The sequence below is a fragment of the Solanum dulcamara genome, chromosome 6 (assembly GCF_947179165.1).
Source record: "Solanum dulcamara chromosome 6, daSolDulc1.2, whole genome shotgun sequence".
Taxonomy (NCBI): domain Eukaryota; kingdom Viridiplantae; phylum Streptophyta; class Magnoliopsida; order Solanales; family Solanaceae; genus Solanum; species Solanum dulcamara.
In genome coordinates this window covers 37904108-37926792 of record NC_077242.1, presented here as the reverse complement: position 1 = coordinate 37926792, position 22685 = coordinate 37904108, and the positions used below count along the sequence as shown (strand labels likewise).

The 22685-nt window shown below is 36.6% G+C and overlaps 1 protein-coding gene across 4 annotated transcripts in view; it reads right to left on the bottom strand.

Moving 5' to 3' along the window:
* Positions 1 to 2245: 2245 nt before the first annotated feature.
* The window catches only part of LOC129893489 (DNA mismatch repair protein MSH7), a 44663-nt gene continuing 24223 nt past the window's right edge, over positions 2246 to 22685 (bottom strand). Inside the window, exons 13-17 of one of the 4 annotated variants that reach the window (XM_055969025.1) lie at positions 15571 to 15762; positions 14193 to 14606; positions 14005 to 14101; positions 3401 to 3528; positions 2246 to 2849 (exon numbers count right to left, since the gene is read on the bottom strand). In XM_055969025.1, the coding sequence (XP_055825000.1) occupies positions 2376 to 2849; positions 3401 to 3528; positions 14005 to 14101; positions 14193 to 14606; positions 15571 to 15762 (1305 nt within the window). In that variant the 3' untranslated portion in view covers positions 2246 to 2375. Of the gene's footprint in view, positions 2850 to 3400; positions 3529 to 9741; positions 9996 to 14004; positions 14102 to 14176; positions 14607 to 15570; positions 15763 to 22685 lie in introns of those variants that run through there. The other 3 variants (XM_055969027.1, XM_055969028.1, XM_055969026.1) reach the window with 3 other exon arrangements.

The following is a 22685-nucleotide window of genomic DNA, read 5'->3' as shown; positions in this document are numbered from 1 at the left end:
TCATCACAGTATATATATAGTATGATGGTATCATTTACTAATTGTACCTGAATATATGATTTTTCCTCAATGATATGTAACATATGTCATATATTGTTATGGTATCATTGAGGATTTGGAAGTTTCACATTAAGGATTGAGGATTGACTTTGTGAAATAGTAATTGTTTCTCAATTATACCATGTCAATATCATGATAATATATGAATATATTGTGGTAATATCATTAATATACCATCGAATGTCTTAGGCAAATCTTCATAATGTCATCACTATATATATATATATATATATATATACTGCGATGGTCTCATTCAATATTTGTGCAATTTTTCTTGATTATTTCTCATTGTACTTTAACAGTATGTTATATACTCTCATGGTATATGATTCAATACAAGTATACAATATATATATATATATATATATATATATATATATATATATATATATATATATATATATATATATATATTGTATAGATATTATACTTGTTTTTGCATGACTCGGGAGTTCTATATTGAAAACCTTCATGAACTAAATGTCGCTTTATAGCTTGTGCTAGAGTGCATTTGTTATTGTAGATTTGATAAACTTGAATTGCTTGCTTGGAGATGTCTGTAATTGTGTCTCGCGAACGCATCTATTCACTAGCAAAATTATCAACATCATCGATGTTACAAAATCTATTTATTTTTCAAAAATTCATAGATTCGTATTTTTTCCAGATGTCTTTGTACAATCAATCATTGGCGTACTTTGATTGGTGTGTGATTGTAATCAATAATTTCAGGCTTCTTCTTCTTCAACTCAATATAGACTTTCACAACCATATCATTAGATATTTTCAATGGCGAGAATCCAGGCGCAATTGCATACTTGATCTCAATGTTTTTGGAAGCAATAGTCTTGAGTTAATTTGAGATTTGTGTGATTAAATTATCGTAATTGAAAGTAAATTCTACTATTATTGCCTAAACATCAAAGTTGATGTACTGGTGCTCTGAATTCCAAATTTCATGATGTTGTAGGAGAACTGCAATTTCCTCCATTGATAAAATGTTGTGGAATCGAGTATAGATTTGAATTGAAGAAGAAGGAGAATTGGAGGAGAAGACGAATTCGGGAAAGGAGCAGAGTTTTCTTCTTCTTTTTTTAATTGTTGAAGGAAGAAAAGCTGCGGCTTGTAAGTTACAGTGGGAGGAAATATCAATTAGGGTATTAATTGTAATTAGTTAGTAAATATTAGTGGTAAAAGGTATATGTCTGAAATTATTTCGCTAGTACATGGGCTTAGATTTCCCCTCAATTAAACATGACCCGGAATCCACCAGATCAAACCTGAAAGAAATAAAATAAAAATCAAATCACCAGATCCCCATTTAGCCTTTTCCCTTCTTTTTCATTCCAATCCCCTCTTTTTTCCCTCTTCAGCACCTCATCCGCCCTTTCAAGAAACCTGTCATAACAATCAAAGAAGAAAAATACATAGCAAAACGCTAATTAAAGAGAAATAGAGAAAAAAAAATCCAAAAATTGAGAAAATCTATTATTTGGATGTCAAGTATTGAAGTATTTTAGAGATGGACTTTCATCTTTGTTTGAGATTTGTTTTCAGAAAACGTATAAGGAGTAGTAGTACTAGAGTTGTTATTGAGGGAACACATGAGTTCAATGAATGCTTCGGAGATTGATGATCTTGTTTTTCGTTTTATTGATTTGTACAGTACTTTTCAAAGAGGATTTGTAAAAATAATAGAAAAAACTGAAGAGATTTTTTAAAACTTATTTGGATGTTGAACTTGAAGAGGGAATTCTTTTTTGTTTGTCGTTTGGATGGCTGGTGGCTTATTTGAGTGGAGGAGAGCACTGGTGGATGAAAGGTGGTTCATGGCGGAGGGAATGGGGGTGATAGCTGGTGTACATGTGAGTTTGAAGGGGAGAAATATAGAGCTCGTTTGAGTGTTTGTTTTTTTCAAAAGATCATCAACATATTAGGTAATCCATATCGCATATTTGGGACAATTGGTGAAGGATTGAATAAGTTTCGAGTCAAAACCTCCCGATCAAAAAAAGATAACGACAAAATGAACCCGGTTCGAATTTTTATCTGGTGAGTCATGGATCAAATTTAATCAAGATCTGTTTGAAATGGGTAGTTTTCAATTGAAATCAGCCAATTGGGGCTTATTTGGGGGAAAGAGTTAATAATTTGGGGGTATATTTGTTGAATTTCGTAACAATAAGGATAAAATTGACCAAATAATATAACAAAGATAAAGTTGACCAATAAAACATTTTGACCCTTTTCCGCATGTAGGAACATGTACACCCTATGTTCACAGCGTAATGCTCTATTCAAAAGACCCAACATCTTCAGCAAGTGGATCTATCAGCGTTAAGTTCATGCCACAAACAAAACAATGTATCAAATAGGTCATTGTCATTGTTAAATCCACCATCCGTCTTCGAGATTTCCAGAAGAGTCCTGAACCATTCCTCATGCAGTGTTGAAAAGTTAGCTCTTCGTTTACATGACCTAAAACTTTCCCCATTCATTTTCTTCATTACTTGCCCTGCACTCGATGCAGATTCAACCACAGTTTTCGGGATTCCAGCCATGAGGGCTACTTGCATCCCATAGCTCTCCGGGCATGCTCCAGAGGCTAGGCGGTAAAGGAACACCAGTTCTTGCTCTGTTGGAGATGAACTTTGAGATTTCATCTTGAAAGAGCAGGCCATGTGTTGTAATGTCACATGAGGATGAGAAGCAAACTCTTTAGTGAGTGGATGATAATGTGTGGCAAACAGTAAGCGGCAGTTCACCATCTCTACAAGGTGCCGGAATACCTGGACAGAATTCATAAAATGTCAAAAAGCACACCTCACAGTTTGAATGTATGAAACAAAACCAAAGATGTCACGACCAAAATGACTCAGACAATCAAGAGTCTCTTTCAGTAAGCAGAGTAATCTTAAAGGCAGCTGAATCCCAAGTTTGTTCCATTTCTTAGCTACAGTAGCTCCATTCTATATCTTGTGATCTTATACCTTTGGAATAGATCACATGCATAAAAACCTAATTCAGATGGCAAAAATGAACGCTTCAGTAATTGCAGATAAACTAATATGGTATGTCACACCACATCTTTAGGTAATACTTATTCTGAGTAACTCAACTAAACTCGAGGCATTGAAATAGAAAGCTGTTAAACTATAATCATGTATACGTGGTAGGCACCTACTATTACACCAGTTTACTGGGAAAGACGGATCAAGTATCAGGTAAACAAATGCAAAAGAAAAAAAAAGACTACCACAATCTATCTCTGGAAAGAAAATAGAACTCTTGCATGCAGCTAATCAATCATCCAATAAAAGAAAACAATGGAGAATCTCACAGCATATGCAATAGCATATCCATCAAAAGTGCTTGTTCCTCTACCCAATTCATCCAAAAGAACAAGGGAATTATATGTAGCATTTTGAAGAACTGATGCGGTCTCCGTGCACTCAATAAAGAAGGTACCTGCAAAATGTACAAGTATGAATGAATACTTGTGCAACACGAGATAATCAAATAAATTTTATCCTCCATGTGCGGCATATATGTTTCTGGCTTGAGCTTTACACAGAACACTAAAAATGTGGATGACAAATGTGAAACCACAATCATCTGGTGTCATTGACTTAAAAATCATCTTTATCTATGATGCAAGCCAAAAACAAAAACGAAACCCTAACAAAGAACAAGAAAAGAAAGATAGATAGCTTGACACAGGAATGGAATTAATTGGAAAATCAAGCCCTTTGATAGCTAAATTCTTCAATTAATGGAATCCAAATAAACACCTAATCTCTTAAGTAAACGTCAAGGGAATTGTATTCACCTTGCAATTCACCTCTCAAACAAGTAGCAACAAGAGCTTTACCAAAGCCTCTCAATTCTCACAATGAGAGCAATATCAATAATCATAAAAAAAAAAAAACAAGGCCTAATTGAGCTATTCTCAGCTATTTATGGTTTAGGCTAATGATCACGCCCTAAAAAGGATAAGCGTTTATCGCAAATATAATCCAGTTTTAAGTCCAGAGTCGATCTCACATAGAACTATTTCAGTTAACTTTCATATCACCAAGAAAAGCAATTTAATCAACTTCTCGAGCTATAATATTTTGAATTTTTTACTAGACTAATAAGGAAGTAATAATCGAGTAATAAAATTATCAAGAAAATAAAACGACTTTTTTTTTATATTAAGAGGTCTAGGACAATGATTTCCCCGAATGTGGGGAATAAATTCTTAGCGTGTTAACTATGACCTCGCCGAACTATTCTTTCTCAATTATGAATCTTTTCTTACCACAAATATCTCTCAATCAAGTATACTAATTTTCTAGAGTTAATCTCTCGAACCAACTCTAGCTAGCCATTTACATTATTCACTAAATCACATCAAAGCATTGTTATCTCTAAACCCACTTTTAAATCTAAGTCGTTAATCTCTTAACAACTTCAAAGTGATGTTCAACTAAAACTTAATCTCACAGTTTTTCTCAAGTAAAGCAAGATATAGCGGCACAGCTAATTGAGGCCCTTCAATTAACTACAATAATTACATACTTGAACAAATAGAGATTATATAAACGACTTAAGTATAATTTTTAAAAGAGTCCCACATTAGATAAAAAGGGACGGGCAGTCTCCCTATATGACCTTGGATAATCCTCCCCTTATGAGCTAGCATTTAGACATGTTTGGAAAGCCACAATGTAATTGAGATTTGGTGTAATTGGTTGTAATTACACTCTTTGGCATGTTTGGTAGACCAAGTTATTACTTGGTAAGAGAGGAACTTGGTGTAATTAAAGAGAAGTAATTACACTCTTCAATTAACAAGGGAGAAAAAGAAATTGGTATAATTACACCATGTAATTACATGAAACTTTTAAAATTCTTGTTATGTTTATATTTTTTCATTTTAATTTATTTTTTTATTTCTATTATTTTTTTAAAATATTTTTATTATTCTAATATTTTCTAAAAATATATTATTTTTTTATTATTATTTATATGTCATTTACTTCTCATTCTCAACCTTTACTTTTTCATGTGATTCCATGCAATTTTTCATATTATTTATTTATTATTCTATTTTTTATTTGCATATTTTGGTAGTATTCTAATTTTTAAAACCATGTTTATGTACGTTGTGTTAAAATTTGATATAAGAGTATTCTGTTAATTATTTTTTTTTTGAATTTACCTTGGAAACAACCTCTGACAGAAATGCAAGGTAAGGCTGCGTACAATAGACCCTTGTGGTAGGGTCCTTCCCCGGACCCTGCGCATAGCGAGAGCTTAATGCACCGAGCTTCCCCTTTGAATTTAGAATTTATGACATATTTTCAATTTCCTTTGTTTTAATAGTATTCACTTGATATTTCACATTGCAAACCATTTATTTTTTAGTTAAACTTGATAGACTATTTTTTTGTCAAATGTTTTAATAATTTTATGGCATTATATTTATAATATTAATTTTTTTGTCCAACATACATTTCATGATGTTCATAAAAATCTTATACTTTCAGTTTTTTTATTAAATTAATTAGAATATACTAATTTAAAATATATAAATACATTATTTTTTATAATATTAGTTAAGAACATATGTTTATTAATTACTATTTAATTTAATATCGTTTATAAAAGTCCTTATTTGTCTAAAATAAATTTTAAATTTTAAATTTTAAATGATTAACTTTTATTTTTAAAATTTAAAATAACCTTATGATTGCACTTGTGCAACCAAACAGTACACTACATTTTGGCAAACAAACGTGTCATTGTAATTACTAGATTGTGTAATTACTAGGCAAGCAATTACTACCCTAGTAATTACACCAATTCCAATTACTAGATGGCTTTCCAAACAGACCCTTAGGGTTGAATCAGGCCCAAGTCCATTTCTTTATATGGTATTAGAGTTAGGCCCAATGTGGCCCCTCAGGAAACCGGACAATTGCAGGGGTGGAAATACCTCGGTCCATGAAATGTGCATGCACCGAATCAGGCAATGGAACCCGCATAAAGAATGTCCGGATCTAGGCGCGACCGGGGTGATGTATGGAATGTCCTACATCGGAGAATGAATGGAATCCTAGGCTTCTTATAAGCCTAGGACAATCTACCTCCCTTGAGAAAGCTATTTGGGGTGTGATTTAGGCCAAGACCTAATTTGACATGGTATCAGAAATCAACTTAGTTTCCAAGTCAAGAAAGAAAACAAGAGGGTGAACACAAGATCTTGAAGGTTAAGGTAACATCTTTTTAACCCTTGGGGTTTGGGTTCTAAGTTTCTTTCCTTTTTAATTTCTACTAACAAAACTCATTCAATCAAGATTTGGTCTTTCACTTTCCTTTTCTAACTCCTTAACTTATCCCTAGAGATTGTGACTTAGGTTTATTACTTTATTTATAAATCTAAAAATTACCAATCAAGAGTCGTTTTGAGAGGAATAAGACGAGAGGTCGGACAAGAGTTGTTTTGAGCGGAATAGTCGACTTTGACAGAGAGATACACTTGTTTGATTTGTATGTTAAGATGTCTCTTTCAGATAGTAATAATGAAACAAGAGTTCATCGAGAGCCTAAACTAAAAGGAAAGAATGACATCAACATGATGACATGTTCCAACAAGTTCAAAGGATGTCGACTCAAATGGATGAGATAAGCACTAATATAGCTGAGATGAGAAGGGTGAATCCCAACAACATAGCCGGTCTAAGGAGGGTTAATCAAAATTTGAGGCCTCCTATTTGCCTATTTGGAGACAAGTTGTAAGAACTCCTTATGTGCAACATGGAGAAGAAGCATTGGAGGACTTTGAGGATGAATTTGAAGAAATTCATGAACTAAGGTGTAGAGAACCACGAGCACGAGCAGAAGATGATCACTTTAGTAGCATCAAGATGGAGATTTCAAATTTAAGGGAACAAGGGATCCAGACGTGTACCTTGATTGGAAGAGAAAAATAGAAGCCATGTTTGATTACCTGACTACTCTGAATGTAACAAGGTTATACTTGATGTAGTTGAATTTTCTGACTATGTTGCTAGTTGGGGGATGAAACTTAGCAGAGACAAACGAGAGACTAGAGAGCCACCCATTGCTACATAAATCGAGATGAAGAGAATTATGAAGAAGTGTTTTGTGCCATCACACTTTCAAAGAGATCTTAAGCAATGTCCTCAAACTCTTAGGAAGGTTCTATGTTTGTAGATGATTACTTTAAAGTAGGGGTGGCAAAACCAAACCCAACCCGTTTAAGTTTTAGGGGTTTATTGACCCGTCCATTTATTAGCTCAACCCATTAAAAATTGAATTGATATGCAACCCAAATTGACTCATGAGAAATCTTGTCAAATTTTTTAATTTTTTTTTATTTGATATGTTATATATATCCATAATTAAAATAAAAATTAGTTACTTACTAAAATATTTTAAAAGAACAAATAAAATAGCTAAACTTAGTAAAATTGGGTTGGGTAGGGTCTTGACCCGTTCTATGACCCATTACCCAACCCATTTTAACCCAAGCAAATTTGGGTTTGGTTGGGTCTTGATCAGTTTGTTATCTTGACCCATTATGACTCATCCAAATTTGACTCAATCAGCCCAATTGTCACCCCTACTTTAAAGCTATGGATAATTGGATATGGCCATGATCTAAGCTAGTGTTAATGAAGATGAGGAAGCCATTATGTCCAGATTTGTTAATGGCTTAAATAGGGATATTTTTGATCTAGTAGAGCTTCAACAATTTGTAATTTAAATGCGTTAATTAATTTGACCGTAAAAGTAGAAAGACAAAATAAGAGAAAGCAGGCAACTAGTTCATGGAGACGCTGCACTACAACACTTACTCCCGAGAAGACTTGACCAACTCAAGGGGACAAATCCATGCCTAAAACTCAAGATGATAAGTTCAAGGAAAAAGAGACCAAAGATGAAGGTAAACCTTTTAACTCAAAAACTTCTACTCCTACACCTTCTAGTTCTATCTAATTTATAAGTGCCAAGGAAGGGGGAAGAGGGCATTTGAATACCCTAGTATGAATTATTCTAATTAGAGAAGATGGGGATTATGCGAGAAAAATGTGAGTCAACTGAAGAACTCAAGGGAGATACAGTTGAGAGTTCGGAAGAGCTAGCTTTTGCGGCTGAGTTACGCCTAAGATCCATTTCTTTACATGGTATAAGAGAAAGACCCCTTCCAATGGATATTTACCAATGATGGGCCCCAGATTAATTTGTCTACAAACTAGATGAACAGCCCTGGCATGAGGTGGGGTGTTGAAGAGTCCATATTGGCTGAAAAAGGGATGGGTAGTCTCCATATATGGTCTTGGGCAATCCTCCCGTTATGAGCTAGCTTTTGGGTTAAGTTAGGCCCAAGATGTTCTTTATAATAATTAAACACAATCACAAGTTCATCCGATTAAAGGTTCGATCAAAATCCAATAAAAGGAATCTAGTTACTCATGATATAGTTAGGAAAGGAATCTAGTTACTCACAACATAGTTTAAGAACATAACACAGAACTCCATAACAAACAAGTAAAAGAACGGAAGAAAATGAACTCCAATTTGAATTCCATTGCTTTGCCATTAGGACTTTTACGACATCCTTATTGCATGATCGTGGGAACAGCCAAGCATTTTATGCTTCATGTGAGGATTTGTTCTTTGTGATTAAAGTTGATTCTTGGATATATAACAAATTTGAGCGTCCTTGGCATGTTGGTAGGTTTGTTACCCCTCATGCTATGAGGTTCTTCTTGTTGTTTGTCCTCCCTATGCATTTGCAAGGTTTGGATTCGAGGACAAATCCTTTTCAAAAAAGGGAGAATGATGCAAGTCAAGTTTCATCAAAACCTTGCACACGAAGCCGAGCTAAGGAGTTTGTAGACATGTCTTTGAGTTCCTACTTTGGAAACCTGGAGGGTGCTTGGAATGAAGAGTTGAAGCTCAAGAACGTGCTAAAGTGGAAGTACAAGGTTCCCTTACAAAACTACTTGGAGAAGGGAGAAAGAGGCTATGTATGCAAAGTGGCTATTCCTAAAATGCAAGCCTCTTGTCTAAGAAGAACCTCATTTCATTAAAGGTATTTTTGTAATAATTAGCCTAGGCTATAAATAGTGGAGAATAGCTCCTTTAGACTTGGCTTATTTTTCATATTATTGGCAATTCACTTGAATAGTGATACTCTTGAGGGAGTTAGGGTTAAGGCCATTGTTTATTGAAATGTTGATGGGATTGCTTGCTTGAGGATCATTCCTCTTGAGGATGTCTCTATAGTATAGGTACTTGTTTGGCGTTCTTCATAGGAGGCTTTGGCTTTAATATAGTCATTGTTGCCTATTAGTCTCATTCTTGTGTCTTGCTTCCTATAGAACTGGTGCTTTTTGAAATCTAGTAATTGGGGGTATTGGTTGTTAGAGTGGGTAAAAAGTCCCACATTGGTTGGGGAATGGACTAGTGGTCTCCTTATATGGACTTGAGCAATCATCCCTCATAAGCTAGCTTTTGGGGTTGTGTTAGGCCCAGATGTCATATCTTTACATGGTATCAGAGCCTAGGGCTCAAACTTTTTGTTTAGAAGTTCGATTAGTTTCCTGGCAGCCTAAGAAAGGTTTGGGTCACTCATTAGGAGTGACAAATTTATCTCACCAGCATCATAAGAAGAGACGGGAGATTTCTGGCCGGAAAGGACATCTCCGTTTAGGGTGGCAGCGAATGAACCTCACGTGCCACCTGCACCTCGTTTCTGTCTTCCACTCACCGGCGTGTGATCCAACATATCTGTTTTTGGCTTACTGCTCCGGCATCTTCCCTTCAATCACAACACATTTTGGTATTCTTCTGGTGTTGAATCTCTTTTTGAAGGTCTGTACTTCATTTTTTCTTCTGGTATTAGTCTTTTGTTGCTGCTGAGACACAAAAATTTGGGTTTCAGAAATCTGAATTTGAGATCTGGTTAAACAGTCATTGTTCAGTCAAATTTAGACATTCTGATTATAGATCATTTGCTGCTTTTGTTGCTCATATCGGCTCTTTGACATGGTTGAATATTATTCGGTTTACTGCCTCGTAATTTTATTTTTCTGATTCTACAAAATATTGTGTATTTCTTCAATCTGGTAGATTTATTTGAGAGGAACTGTTGGATCAGACTTGTTGAACTCCTTTTGCTTTCTGTCAAGAATTACACTAGATATATTTGTGAGAAAAATGACTAAGAAGATAATTCTTGTTTCGGCCGATGAGTATGCAAAATTCTCTCAGTTTCAAAAATCACTTAAGGAACCCATTTCAGTTTCTACATTTGCGGAGTCAAGAAAAACATGTCTTTTCTCCTCATCGAACAAATGGGTGATTGATTCAGGCGCCACAAATCACATGACAGGTAATTCTAATATGTTTTCTAGCTTTCGATCACACAAAGCACTTTCTCCTGTGACGGTAGCTACTGGTTCAACTTGTAACATTGTGGGATCATGGACCGTTAAACCAACCTCAACTATTACCTTGTCATTTGTATTAACTCTACCAAAATTGACCTTTAATTTGATCTCTGTCAGTAGAATTACCAAATACCTTAATTGTTATGTCTTATTCTTTCCCGATCATTGTTTGTTTCGTGATCTTACAACAAATCAGGTAATTGGTAAGGGACATATATCTGATGATCTCTATATTCTTGATGAATGGGAGCCTCGATTTGGTGCCTACTCTTGTGTCGTGTCTCCATTCGAAGCACATTGTCGGTTGGGACATCCTTCTTTACCTATGTTAAAGAAGCTTTATCCTCAATTTCAGAATGTTTCTTCCTTAGACTATGAGTCATGCTAGTTTGCAAAACACCATCGCATCTCGGTAGGTTTGGGTTAATAAGCGGGTTGAGTCAGCTTTTGAATTAGTTCAATCTGATGTTTGGGCGACCATGTCCTATTATTTCCAAAGCTGGGCATAAGTATTTTGTTACTTTTGTGGATGATTTCTCTCGAATGACTTGGATTTATTTTATGAAGTGCATTCCATGTTGAAGTCAAAACTCAATTTAGTGCTTCAGTACGTATTCTAAGGAGTGATAATGCCAAAGAATACATGTCAGAATTGTTTCAGTCATTCATGAGACAACACGATATTCTCCATCAGTCTTCATGTGTTGATACAGCATCTCAAAATGGAGTTGTTGAGAGGAAGAATAGGCATTTACTTTAGACAGCTTGGGCACTTTTGTTCCAAATGAAGGTTCCTAAACAGTTTTGGGCAACGGTCTCTATAGCTTGTTTTTTGATTAATCGGATGCCGTCCAGTGTGCTTGTTGATAGCATGCCTTATAGTGTTCTTTTCCCGAACAAGTCCCTATTTCCAATGGAACCTAAGGTATTTGGAAGTGCATGCTATGTTCTAGATGTTCGACCATCTATTACCAAGTTGGATCCCAAGGCATTGAAATGTGTTTTCCTTGGCTATTCTTGACTTTAGAAGGAATATCGGTGTTATTCTACAGAACTTGGCAAATATTTGGTGTCAACTGATCTGGTATTTTCAGAGACTACCCCATTTTTCTATGCACCTCCCGTTTCTACTAATTAGGAGGAGGAAGATGAGCGGTTAGTCTATCAAGTTACCCATGCTTTGAAAGAACAATTAAATGATGTTCCTCCATCTCCCAGTTTTTCTATTGAGCACCAATCAACTATTGTACCTTCAGAACCTGCACCGTCTGTGCTAGCAAGACCTCCCCATTGCTCTTCGCAAATGTACTCGTACTTGCAAATCCACATATCCCATTGCTAATTTTGTTTCCAATGACCACTTGTCCTCTGCGTCTAGATCTTTGATTGTCTCTCTAGACTCCAGCTCTGTACCCAAAACAGTTAAGGAGGCCTTGCACCATCCTGGATGGTCTGAGGCAATGCTTGAGGAAATACATGCCTTAGAGGAAAATCACACGTGGGATTTGTTCGATTTACCTAAGGGAAAGAAATCAGTGGGATGTAAGTGGATCTTCACAGTTAAAGTCAATCCAGATGGTTTTGTGGCCAAACTTAAGGCCAGACTTGTGGCTAAAGGCTATGCCCAGACTTATGGGGAGGATTATTCAGACACCTTTTCTCCAGCTACTAAACTCACTTCTGTCCGGCTATTCATTTCCCTAGCTGCTTCTGAGAATTGGCCTTTACATCAGTTGGATATCAAGAATGCATTTCTTCATGGTGATCTTCAAGAGGAAGTGTATATGGAGCAACCACCTGATTTTTTTGCTCAGGGGGAGTATAGAAAAGTTTGTCACTGGAAGAAGTCTTTGTATGGCTTGAAGCGGAGTCCCCGAGCTTGGTTTGGAAAGTTCAGTGAGGTAGTTCAGGAGTTTGGACTAAAAATGAGCAAATGTAATCATTTCGTATTCCACCGACAATTTGTAGCTGGCACTATTCTACTTGTTGTATATGTTGATGACATTGTCATCATAGGAAGTGATTACGTGGGGATCTCTGCTCTCAAGTCTTTCCTGCATACTAGGTTTCATACAAAGGACTTGGGTCAGTTGAAGTACTTCTTAGGAGTAGAAGTAAATAGAAGCAAGAAGGGAATTTTTTCTGTCTCAGAGAAAGTATATTCTTGACCTACTTGCAGACACTGGAAAGTTGGCTGCCAAACCTTGCAATACTCCAATGGTCCCCAATGTGCATCTTATGAAAGATGATGGCGATCCTTTTGATAAGCCAGAGAGATATAGGAGGTTAGTTGGGAAGTTAAACTATCTCACTGTGACTCGCCCAGATATTGCCTTTGCAGTAAGTATTGTTAGCCAATTTATGTCAATGCCTACGGTCACACATTGGAAGCTTTACAACAGATTCTTTGTTATTTGAAAGGAGCTCCTGGACATGGCATATTGTATGGCACCCTGTTTGGGCTCTGGGTCCACGCTTTAGTTGGCCTAGGCGTGAAGGGGTTGTCAAAGTGGGTAAAAAGTCTCACATTGGTTGGGGAATGGACTAGTGGCCTCCTTATATGGACTTGGGCAATCATCCGTCGTGAGCTAGCTTTTGGGGTTGAGTTAGACTAAGGTGTCATATCTTTACGGTTGTCATATAGCCATTGTTCTCAACTATGTTGCTCGGACTCTTCATAAATGTCAACCGGTGCGTGTCAGATCCTCCAAATTAGTGCATTTTTGGAGGATTTGACACGGGTACGAAAGCATTTTAGGAGAGTCCGAGTAACATAGGTTCTCAATTCTTATCCATCTTGTGTCATTCTTCTATTTTTTATCTTTGTTCATCTTTGTTCTTGTTCTTAGCGTTAGCGTTTCGATTTCCGCATCTCGATATTGCATCAAAGGTAATAATCATGTTACGGTATCCCTGAGATGGCATCAAAGTGTGTTCAAGTACTTCCATCTTCATGAATAATCCTTGTAGTGCTTAGAGATCTCGAGTTTGACTCCTTGTGAATGGGCTTGATGCAACCTAGCTTGCATCAATGAGAGTAAGGTACTTTCTACTTTCCAGCACAAGTCCACAGCTATACTTCAACTCCTACTTACTATGTGATAAAGTAGGAAGCATATTTACATAAGAAGACTACCTGTAGCACTGAAAAGAACAGGAACCCTTTTATCATTGTGGTAATGATAAGATATTCCCCAAGCTGAGTAGTCACGACGAGGAAGACTATCACTTGAATATTCCAAAAGCAGCCAATTATTGGCCTCTTCAGGTCCAAACTAAATTGTCCTTTACCTCTTTTCTCTTTTATTTTTCTGATTTTTATTTCATGCGGACAATGGTAGGCAGACATCTTAAACTAGAGTTTTCCTAGTAAATTAGAAAACACATCCGTCCAAAGAATGAATGACTGCATAGATATTAAACAGAAGGTAAAGAGAGGTAGGACAGATAGTTCAAATTCTTTTATAGTACTTACTTTCACCAGTCATGATTCGATCAGTGGCTCCAAGACGTGTAAAGATGATGTCCACAAGTGAAAGCACACATGTTTCTCCAGGCACATAGCAACCCAACTGCAGTAAAACAGATATCTTTAAACTCCAGAAGCCAAGTACCATCTAAATCAATAAATGAGAGAATTTCCGAACCTAGAAAAGAATGAACCTGAGCCATTATGACGGCCAGACAAGTGGCACGTAAAAGAGTTGACTTTCCACCCATATTTGGTCCGGTCAACAGTAGAGAACGAGGATAACGGATATTTGCATTCCCTCCAAGATGGAGATTGTTAGGAACATGAAGTCCTCCACTTTCGCCAAGAGCATATGGATGCCACAATCCTTTGATGTTTAGTGTTGGTCCACCAGCCTCTTTGCAGAAATTTGACGGCTTTGAAAGAGGCAAGATCACTGGTCTACACATAACTCCAGAAGAAAATTTTGCAGTAATGGAAAATGATCTTAATACATCAACACAACTTATGGCATAAATGAATTGAGACCACTCAGTAGCCTTCTCAATAAATAACTCCATCAAAATGGATAGCGTTTCAGCATCAAAATCAGTAGCATTATGGTCCTGACACAGCACAAGAAAAATGAATTACTGACGCAGCCCTCTGCAGCATGAGGTTACTTAAACAAAAGGTTCGTCAAAAGGACACACCCTAAGCATTGTATGATTAGGTTTATAATCCATATAACTACGGTTAAGCATCAAACTAAAGTACCAGATCACTACGTAGGGATCAGTGATGGAGCTAAATTCATGAACTGGTAAACTGTTCACTTTTTCCTCTTTTGGAGGGGGAGAGGGGGGGGGATATAATGGTTTTTGACAGCTGTGGGGAAAGGAAGCAATTCCAGTACCAAAATGATGCTTTTATGTGGAAGCAGCAGACTGTTATTCACACTGGGGTTCAAAGACAAACATGACCACCAAACAATGTGCCATATTATACATAAAACTTAACTAGAACCTAACCTGTCCATAGTATTTGTCTCCAATTTACTATTATGCTAGCTAATCCAGAAAAGTTTCAAAAAATAAGCATAAGCAAGAATTTTGATTATAGAAAACAAGAAATAAAGTTATGAACTGTCGAGTATAACAGAAGATATATAGGTCAATCTTACACTATGTTTCCCAAAGCCTTCAAACACCTGCTTCTTCCAAACAATAAAGGACTGTAACAGTTCCTTACCAATCACAAAACTTGAAAATGCAGATTTTAGAAAACTGTGACTAGATTAATGGCCAGACTCTAACACACATAATTAGACAATCAACAAGCAAGCACTTTCTTTTTCTTTAGAGGGTAGAGGGTAGAGGCCAGGCCTACATTCTCTGGAATTTGTATGCCGACTAGAGTCTGACTAGAAGCCCACAGAGGATTTCTCAGATAATTACCAAAAAATAGAGAAAAACAGAAGAAAAGAGAAGTGAGCACATTCTCATCTGTTGAAGATTAAAAGCGATTTAAATATAATGGTCCAAAACATTCTTGACATGGAAAGAGCCAAAAGTATCTTGTATCACCAACCTGAAAATTGGGGAAGTCACTATCAATTGCTGCTTCAAATTGGGTGAGGAACTTATCAAGCCCATTGTCACCATCTAGAACAGGCAAGGATACAACTTTAGCTAGGGAAGAGGTCAGATATTCCTTCTGCAACAATCTTAACAAGTCCAGCCCAATCCGTAGCCCTTTAACGAGCAACCCAAACACTTTCACCTGTATAACAAGAAAACAACCTTAGCTGAAACAGAGGTTATATTGACAACATCAACAGATACGACAAGGTCATTTTTAGGTGATAGAGAAAAAATCTTCCTTGAGGAGAAAAATACCATGGAATGAGTCATGCAAAAGCACATAGAACGTCATACGAATATTCATTATTTAATTCAATGAACATATGAATTTTTTCAATTTTTAATTAAAAAGAGAAGAAAGCTATTAACTTATAACAACCCAAGCCCTTTATTTGAATGCCCCATTTTACGGTTTCAGACTTTGTACAAGTCAACATTGCTATTTGGGACTTGTTGGGATGGTTTGGGTTGGGACCTGAGAGGTCTGGGTGAGTTTTGGGCAAGAAAACCCAGATTTAAACGGTGTAGTTTTATTTTTTTTCCTGGTGCCAATGCGATCACGCATGGAACACGATCATGCTAAAGGATTTCTAGTTTAAGGGCCACGGCGCCATCGCACTGTTGGTCTCAGTTGACCATTGTTAGAATAGGAATAGGTGTACACAATCCTACTTAGAATAGGAATAGAAATAGGAATAGTTTATAGCATCCTACTTGGAAAAGGATTGTTTTATAGTGTCTATAAATAGGGTCTTTGTGTAATATTGTTCTTACGCAATTCAATAATATTTTTCTCCTATATTTCTCACATGGTATCAAAGCATTGGTGAGAAACTTACAAGAAAGAAACCCAGTCAGTTTCTGGTGACCCTTAGAGGCTGGTTTGCGTAGTTTTTTGTTCTGTAAGTGTTGTGTGAAAACCAACAACACCACGAGGTGTGTAACACTCAAGCGAGCAAACCCTAGTGAGCTCCTCTAAGATCTGCTAAGTCACACGCCCTCACGCACCACCAAAAGCCGCAGATCTGCGTTGCCACGCGCTTCACGCGTCGGCGTGTGTAGCAGTTTCCGACCAGTTTTTCTACTTTTTGTTTTTTCCAGTATGGTCGCCTCTGCATCGCAAGGTTGACCATATATTTATATTTTGATTGCGACAGATTTCGGCAGTCAGATCTGTCTTTTCAATTTTCAGCGACTGAACTTTCTCCAAATTTTATATATTTCATATATACAATTTTTCCCGAATTCAGATTCTTGTCTTTTCCAGATTCCTATATATATATTTCATAATGTCTTTCGGGATTGATATTTTTGGCTCCAAAAATATAGGATGTTCAAGCTCTATGATTACTTCGGAACCATTAATGGGAAGCTCAAACTATTTAGCTTGGACTTCCTCGGTTGAGCTGCGGTATAAGGGTCAAGGCGTCCAAGATCACTTAACCAATAATGTTTGTGTGGTAGATAAAAAGGCCAAGGCTAGTGAGGAAGATGCAAAAGTCAAAGCACAATGGGTGAAGGTTGATGCTCAATTATGTAGCTTCCTATGGCGATCTATCGATTCTAAGTTGATGCCCTTGTTTCGTCCATCCTAGACATGTTATTCAGTTTGGGAAAACGCTTGTGCTTTATACACTAATGAAATATCTCGATTCTATGATATGATAGCTCGAATGACCAACTTAAAGAAACAAGATTCCTATATGTCTACTTACTTGGGACAAGTACAATCAGTCATGGAGGAATTTGAAATGTTGATGCCAGTTACAACGAATGTGGAAAAACAACAAAAGCACAGACAGACGTTGTTTCTAGTTCTTACACTTGCTGGACTTCCTACTGACCATGATTCAATGCGTGATCAGATTTTAGCTAGTCCTGTAGTTCCTACAATTGATGAATTATTCTCTCATCTACTACGTCTTGCCGGGCCTCCCAATCACAAAGTAGCCTCATCACCCACCATTGACTCCTCTGTTCTTGCATCTCAAATCATAGAAAAATGAATTATATCAATCTATGGAGAATCGGCGAGGAGGAGGGCGTTTTGGAAAACCACGATCCAAGTGTAGTCATTGTCATAAACTTGGGCACACTCGTGACATATGTTATATTTTGCATGGTCCACCACCCAGTTATTATCCTATTGCTCTAAAGGAATATAATAAGTTCCTTCGAAATCATACAAGTAAGCAGATATCTCCACAAGTAGCATCTGTGGCTCAGCCTAATCAATCATCCAATAATGCTCATATTGCTCATACAGAATATGATGAGTTCCTCCAGTATCGACAAGTAAGAAAACGTTACCACAAGTAGCTTCGGTTGCAAAACCTGATGTTTCTGTTGCGGGTAAGTTTTTCTTTACTGGAAAGCAGTCCTTCACGGATATGGGAGTTTACTCTGTTGTTGCTGGTTTAGTAAGCTAAGCATTTCTTTCGCTTGTGTTTAACAATCTAGTTCTCTTGGTTCATAGGTCATGGACTCAGGCGCTTCTGATCATATCCCTGGTAATAAATCACTTTTGTCTGATATTGTTTATTCACAATCTCTTCCTGCTATTACTTTAGCTAATGGGATCCAAACAAAACCAAAAAGGGTTGGCAAAGCCAAACCCTTATCTTCTGTCACTCTAGACTCTGTTCTTTAAGTCCCTGACTCTCCTTTTAATCTAGCATTCCTTAGTCGTTTGTCGCGTGTCTTACATTATGACATATTCTTTTTTGATGATTTTTTTCTCATGCAGGACCGCAGTACAGGACAGACGATTGGCACAGGGCATGAATCACAAGACATTTACCATCTTACCTCTTCAAATTCCTTCACAGCATGCTCTGTTACAGATCCTCCAGACCTAATTCACAAACGTTTGGGACATCTGAGTCTATCCAAGCTGCAAAAAATGGTGCCTAGTTTGTCTAGCTTAGACTGTGAGTCATGTTAACTTGGGAAATACACTCGTGCTACATTTTCACATAGTACTGAGGGTCTATTCAGGTCTATTTTTTCATTAGTTCATTCTGATATTTGGGGTCCTAGTAGAGTTAGTTCACCCTTAGGATTTCGTTATTTTGTTAGTTTCATTGATGATTATTCAAGATGCACTTGGGTTTTCTTAATGAAAGATCATTCTAAGTTACTTTCTATATTCAAAAGTTTCTGTGCTGAAATACAAAATCAATTTGGTGTTTCTATTCGTACTTTTCGTAGTGATAATGCCTTAGAATACTTATCCTCCCAATTTCAGGAGTTTATGACTCACCATGGAATTATTCACCAAACATCTTGTCCGTACACCCCTCAACAAAATGGCGTAGCAGAAAGGAAGAATAGGCATCTCATTGAGACCGCTTGCACTCTTCTCATTTAATCTCATGTTCCGTTGCGCTTTTGGGGAGATGCAGTCCTTGCGTCTTGTTATTTAATTAATAGAATGCCCTCATCCTCTATTCAGAATCAGGTTCCACAGTCCATACTATTTCCTCAGTCACATCTTTACTTTATCCCCCCTCGTGTTTTTGGAAGCACATACTTTGTTCATAACTTAACCCCAGGAAAAGATAAATTAGCACCTTGTGCCCTCAAATGTGTCTTCCTTGGTTACTCCCGAGTTCAAAAAAGGTATCATTGTTATTCACCCAAACTTCATCAATACCTTATGTCCGCCGATGTCACATTCTTTAAGTCTCAACCTTACTATACATCTTCTAATCATCCTGATGTATCTGAGGTCTTACCCATACCTCAGGTCTTACCTGTACCAACTTTTGAGGAATCTACGGTCTCTCATACATCTCCAGTTGTAGTGCCACCACTCCTGACTTATCATCGTCATCCACGTCCAGTTGTAGTCCCAGATGATTCATGTCATGTGTCGGACCCTGCTCCTACTGCAAACTTGCCTTCTCCTATCCAACCGATTGTACTTCAAAAAGATATACGATCCACTTGAAATGCTAACCCACATTATACTTTCTTGAGTTATCATCGTCTATCCTCACCACACTATGCCTTTGTATCATCTTTGTCTTCTATTTCCATTCCTAAAACTACAAGTGAAGCACTTTCTCATTCTAGATGGAGGGAGGCTATGATTGATGAGATGTCTACTTTATATACGAGTGGTACTTAGGAGCTTGTTTCCCTTCCGGCAGGTAAATCAATTGTTGGTTGTCGTTGGATTTAAGCAGTCAACATTGGCCCAGACGGTCAGGTAGATCGACTGAAGGCTCGCTTGTTGCCAAAGGGTATACTCAGATATTTGGGCTAGATTATAGTGACACTTTGTTCCCGTGGCTAAAATAGCATATGTCCGTCTTTTTCTATCTATGGCTGTCGTTCGTTATTGGCCTCTTCATCAGTTGGACATTAAGAATGTTTTTTCGCATGGTGATCTTGAGGAAGAAATCTATATGGAGCAACCACCTGGTTTTGTTGCTCAAGGAAAGTTTAGTACCCTTGTATGTCGATTGCGTAGGTCACTCTATGGTCTGAAACAGTCTCCTCAAGCCTGGTTTGGGAAGTTCAGCACAGTAATTCAGCAGTTTGGCATGACTCATAGTGGAGCTGATCACTCAGTCTTTTATCGGCATTCTGCACCAAATTTGTGTATTTATTTAGTTGTTTACGTTGATGATATCGTTATCACCGGCAATGATCAAGATGGTATCACTAATTTGAAGCAACATCTCTTTTAGCATTTCCAAACTAAAGACCTCGACAGACTGAAATATTTTCTAGGTATTGAGGTTGCTCAGTCTAGATCAGGTATTGTTATTTCTCAACACAAGTATGCCTTAGACATTCTTGAGACAGGAATGACGGGATGTAGAATGTTAAACTCTTTCCAGGACAGGGGGAGTCACTCCGTAATCCTGAAAGGTATAGACGGCTGGTTGGAAAGTTAAATTATCTCACAGTGACTAGACCTGACATCTCTTTTCCTGTGAATGTTGTAAGTCAATTTATGACTTCTCCTTGTGATAGTCATTGGGATGTAGTTATTCTATTCTGCGATATATAAAGTCAGTTGTTTGTAAAGGACTACTCTTTGAGGACCACGGCCATGAGCATATCACCGGATATACAGATGCTGATTGGGCAGGATCACCCTCTGATAGACGTTCTACATCTGGATATTGTGTTTTAGTAGGAGGTAATTTGGTGTCGTGGAAGAGTAAGAAACAAAGTGTGGTTGCTCGATCTAGTGTAGAAGCAAAATATCGAGCAATGGTTGTGGCAACTTGTGAGCTAGTTTGGATCAAACAGTTGCTGACAGAACTAAAATTTGGAGAAACAGGTCATATGGAACTTGTGTGTGATAATCAAGCGGCCCTTCATATTGCATCAAATCCAGTGTTCATGAGAGGACTAAGCACATTGAGATTGATTGTCACTTTGTCAGAGAAAAGATACTCTCAGGAGATATTGTTACAAAGTTTGTGAAGTCAAGTAATCAACTTGCAGATATCTTTACCAAGTCCCTCACAAGTCCTCGTATTAATTATATTTGTAACAAGCTAGATACATATGATTTGTATGCACAAGCTTGAGGGGAGTGTTAAAATAGGAATAGGTGTACACAACCCTACTTAGAATAGGAATAGAAATAGGAATAGTTTATAGTATCCTACTTGAAAAAGGATTAAATAGAGTCTTTGTGTAATATTGTTCTTACGCAATTCAATAATATTTTTCTCCTATATTTCTCACAACCACCATGAACACAGCTGCTTGGGCACTATAGCGTTAGGATAACTTTTCAGCATAGACCGACCATTCTAAAGGTTGTACATGCATATAAATTTCAGAATCAGGACTTTTTGCTTATTTGTCCATTTATGGATCTTGGGAGCTCAAATCAAGGCAATTTTCAAAGGGGAATTCATCTATAATGTTGGGTAAGCAAGCTAAATGCGGATTTGATTATATTTCATGATTACACATAGAATCTAACACCTAAAAGACGGATTTGAAATGGTGAATTTGGGGATTTCCGAAATTCTGACCTAAGTTTAAGAGTATGTAATTTGGAGATTAGAACATGGAGTTGATGTCAGATTGAAAATCTAATTGAAGGTTCGGACTTATGAGATTATGTTAAACAAAAAAAGAAAAAAAATTATGGTTAAACTGAGAATGTAATTTATTTCGATATTTGACAACGAGGTTTCGGGTAGACCTTTTGGGCTTATTTTGAATTTGACCGAGACAAAAAAATATTTAATTGACATCAATGGATTCGTCTGACAATTCAAGAAGGCTAGAGTTACTTCAGACTGAGGTAAGTTAAGGCTTTGACCTCAGTGAGGGAATTTTCCCAAATTGATATTCCCTTCTAGTCCATATTAAGTGAATTGTTGGAACTTTCTTCATAGTTCAAATAAGTGAATTATTCAAAGTTCAGAAAAATTATTGGAACTTTTTTCCATATTTACCCTCCATTTAATGAGGTTCTTAACTACTTTAGGGGTCGTTTGGTGTGAAGGATAACATCAAATAGTCTCGGGATTAAATTATAGTACCACTTAATTTGTTGTTTGGTTGGCAAATCTGGGATAACTTATCCCGGGATTAATAATTAGTACCGGGATAAGTTATCCCTCCTCTTGGGTGGTATAGTAATCCCGAAATAACTTATCCCGACATAAAATAGAGAAAATGACAAAATATCCTTTTAAACCTTTTTTATACATCATTTTTCACATTAATGTATATTCACATTATTTTTAATACCATGTATAATAGTAACATTTATAATCGTCACTACTTCTTATTTTTATGATAATTCTTTATATTTTTTAATTAAAAGTTAAACTATACAAATATAATTTTTATTTATTAATTTATTTGACTAATTCTTATGTTTATTTATGTTTTGATTTCTATACTACTAAATTATATATTTTTAATTATATTTTTTTAGTCACTTGCAAGCTTGTATTTTATATATCGATTAAAATGAAAACTATAGTATTTTACAATTTAAGAGTGATATGTGCTTAAACGAAGTGATATAAATAATAAATCCTCTTTTATTTTAACAAATTTAAGATGAAAGTT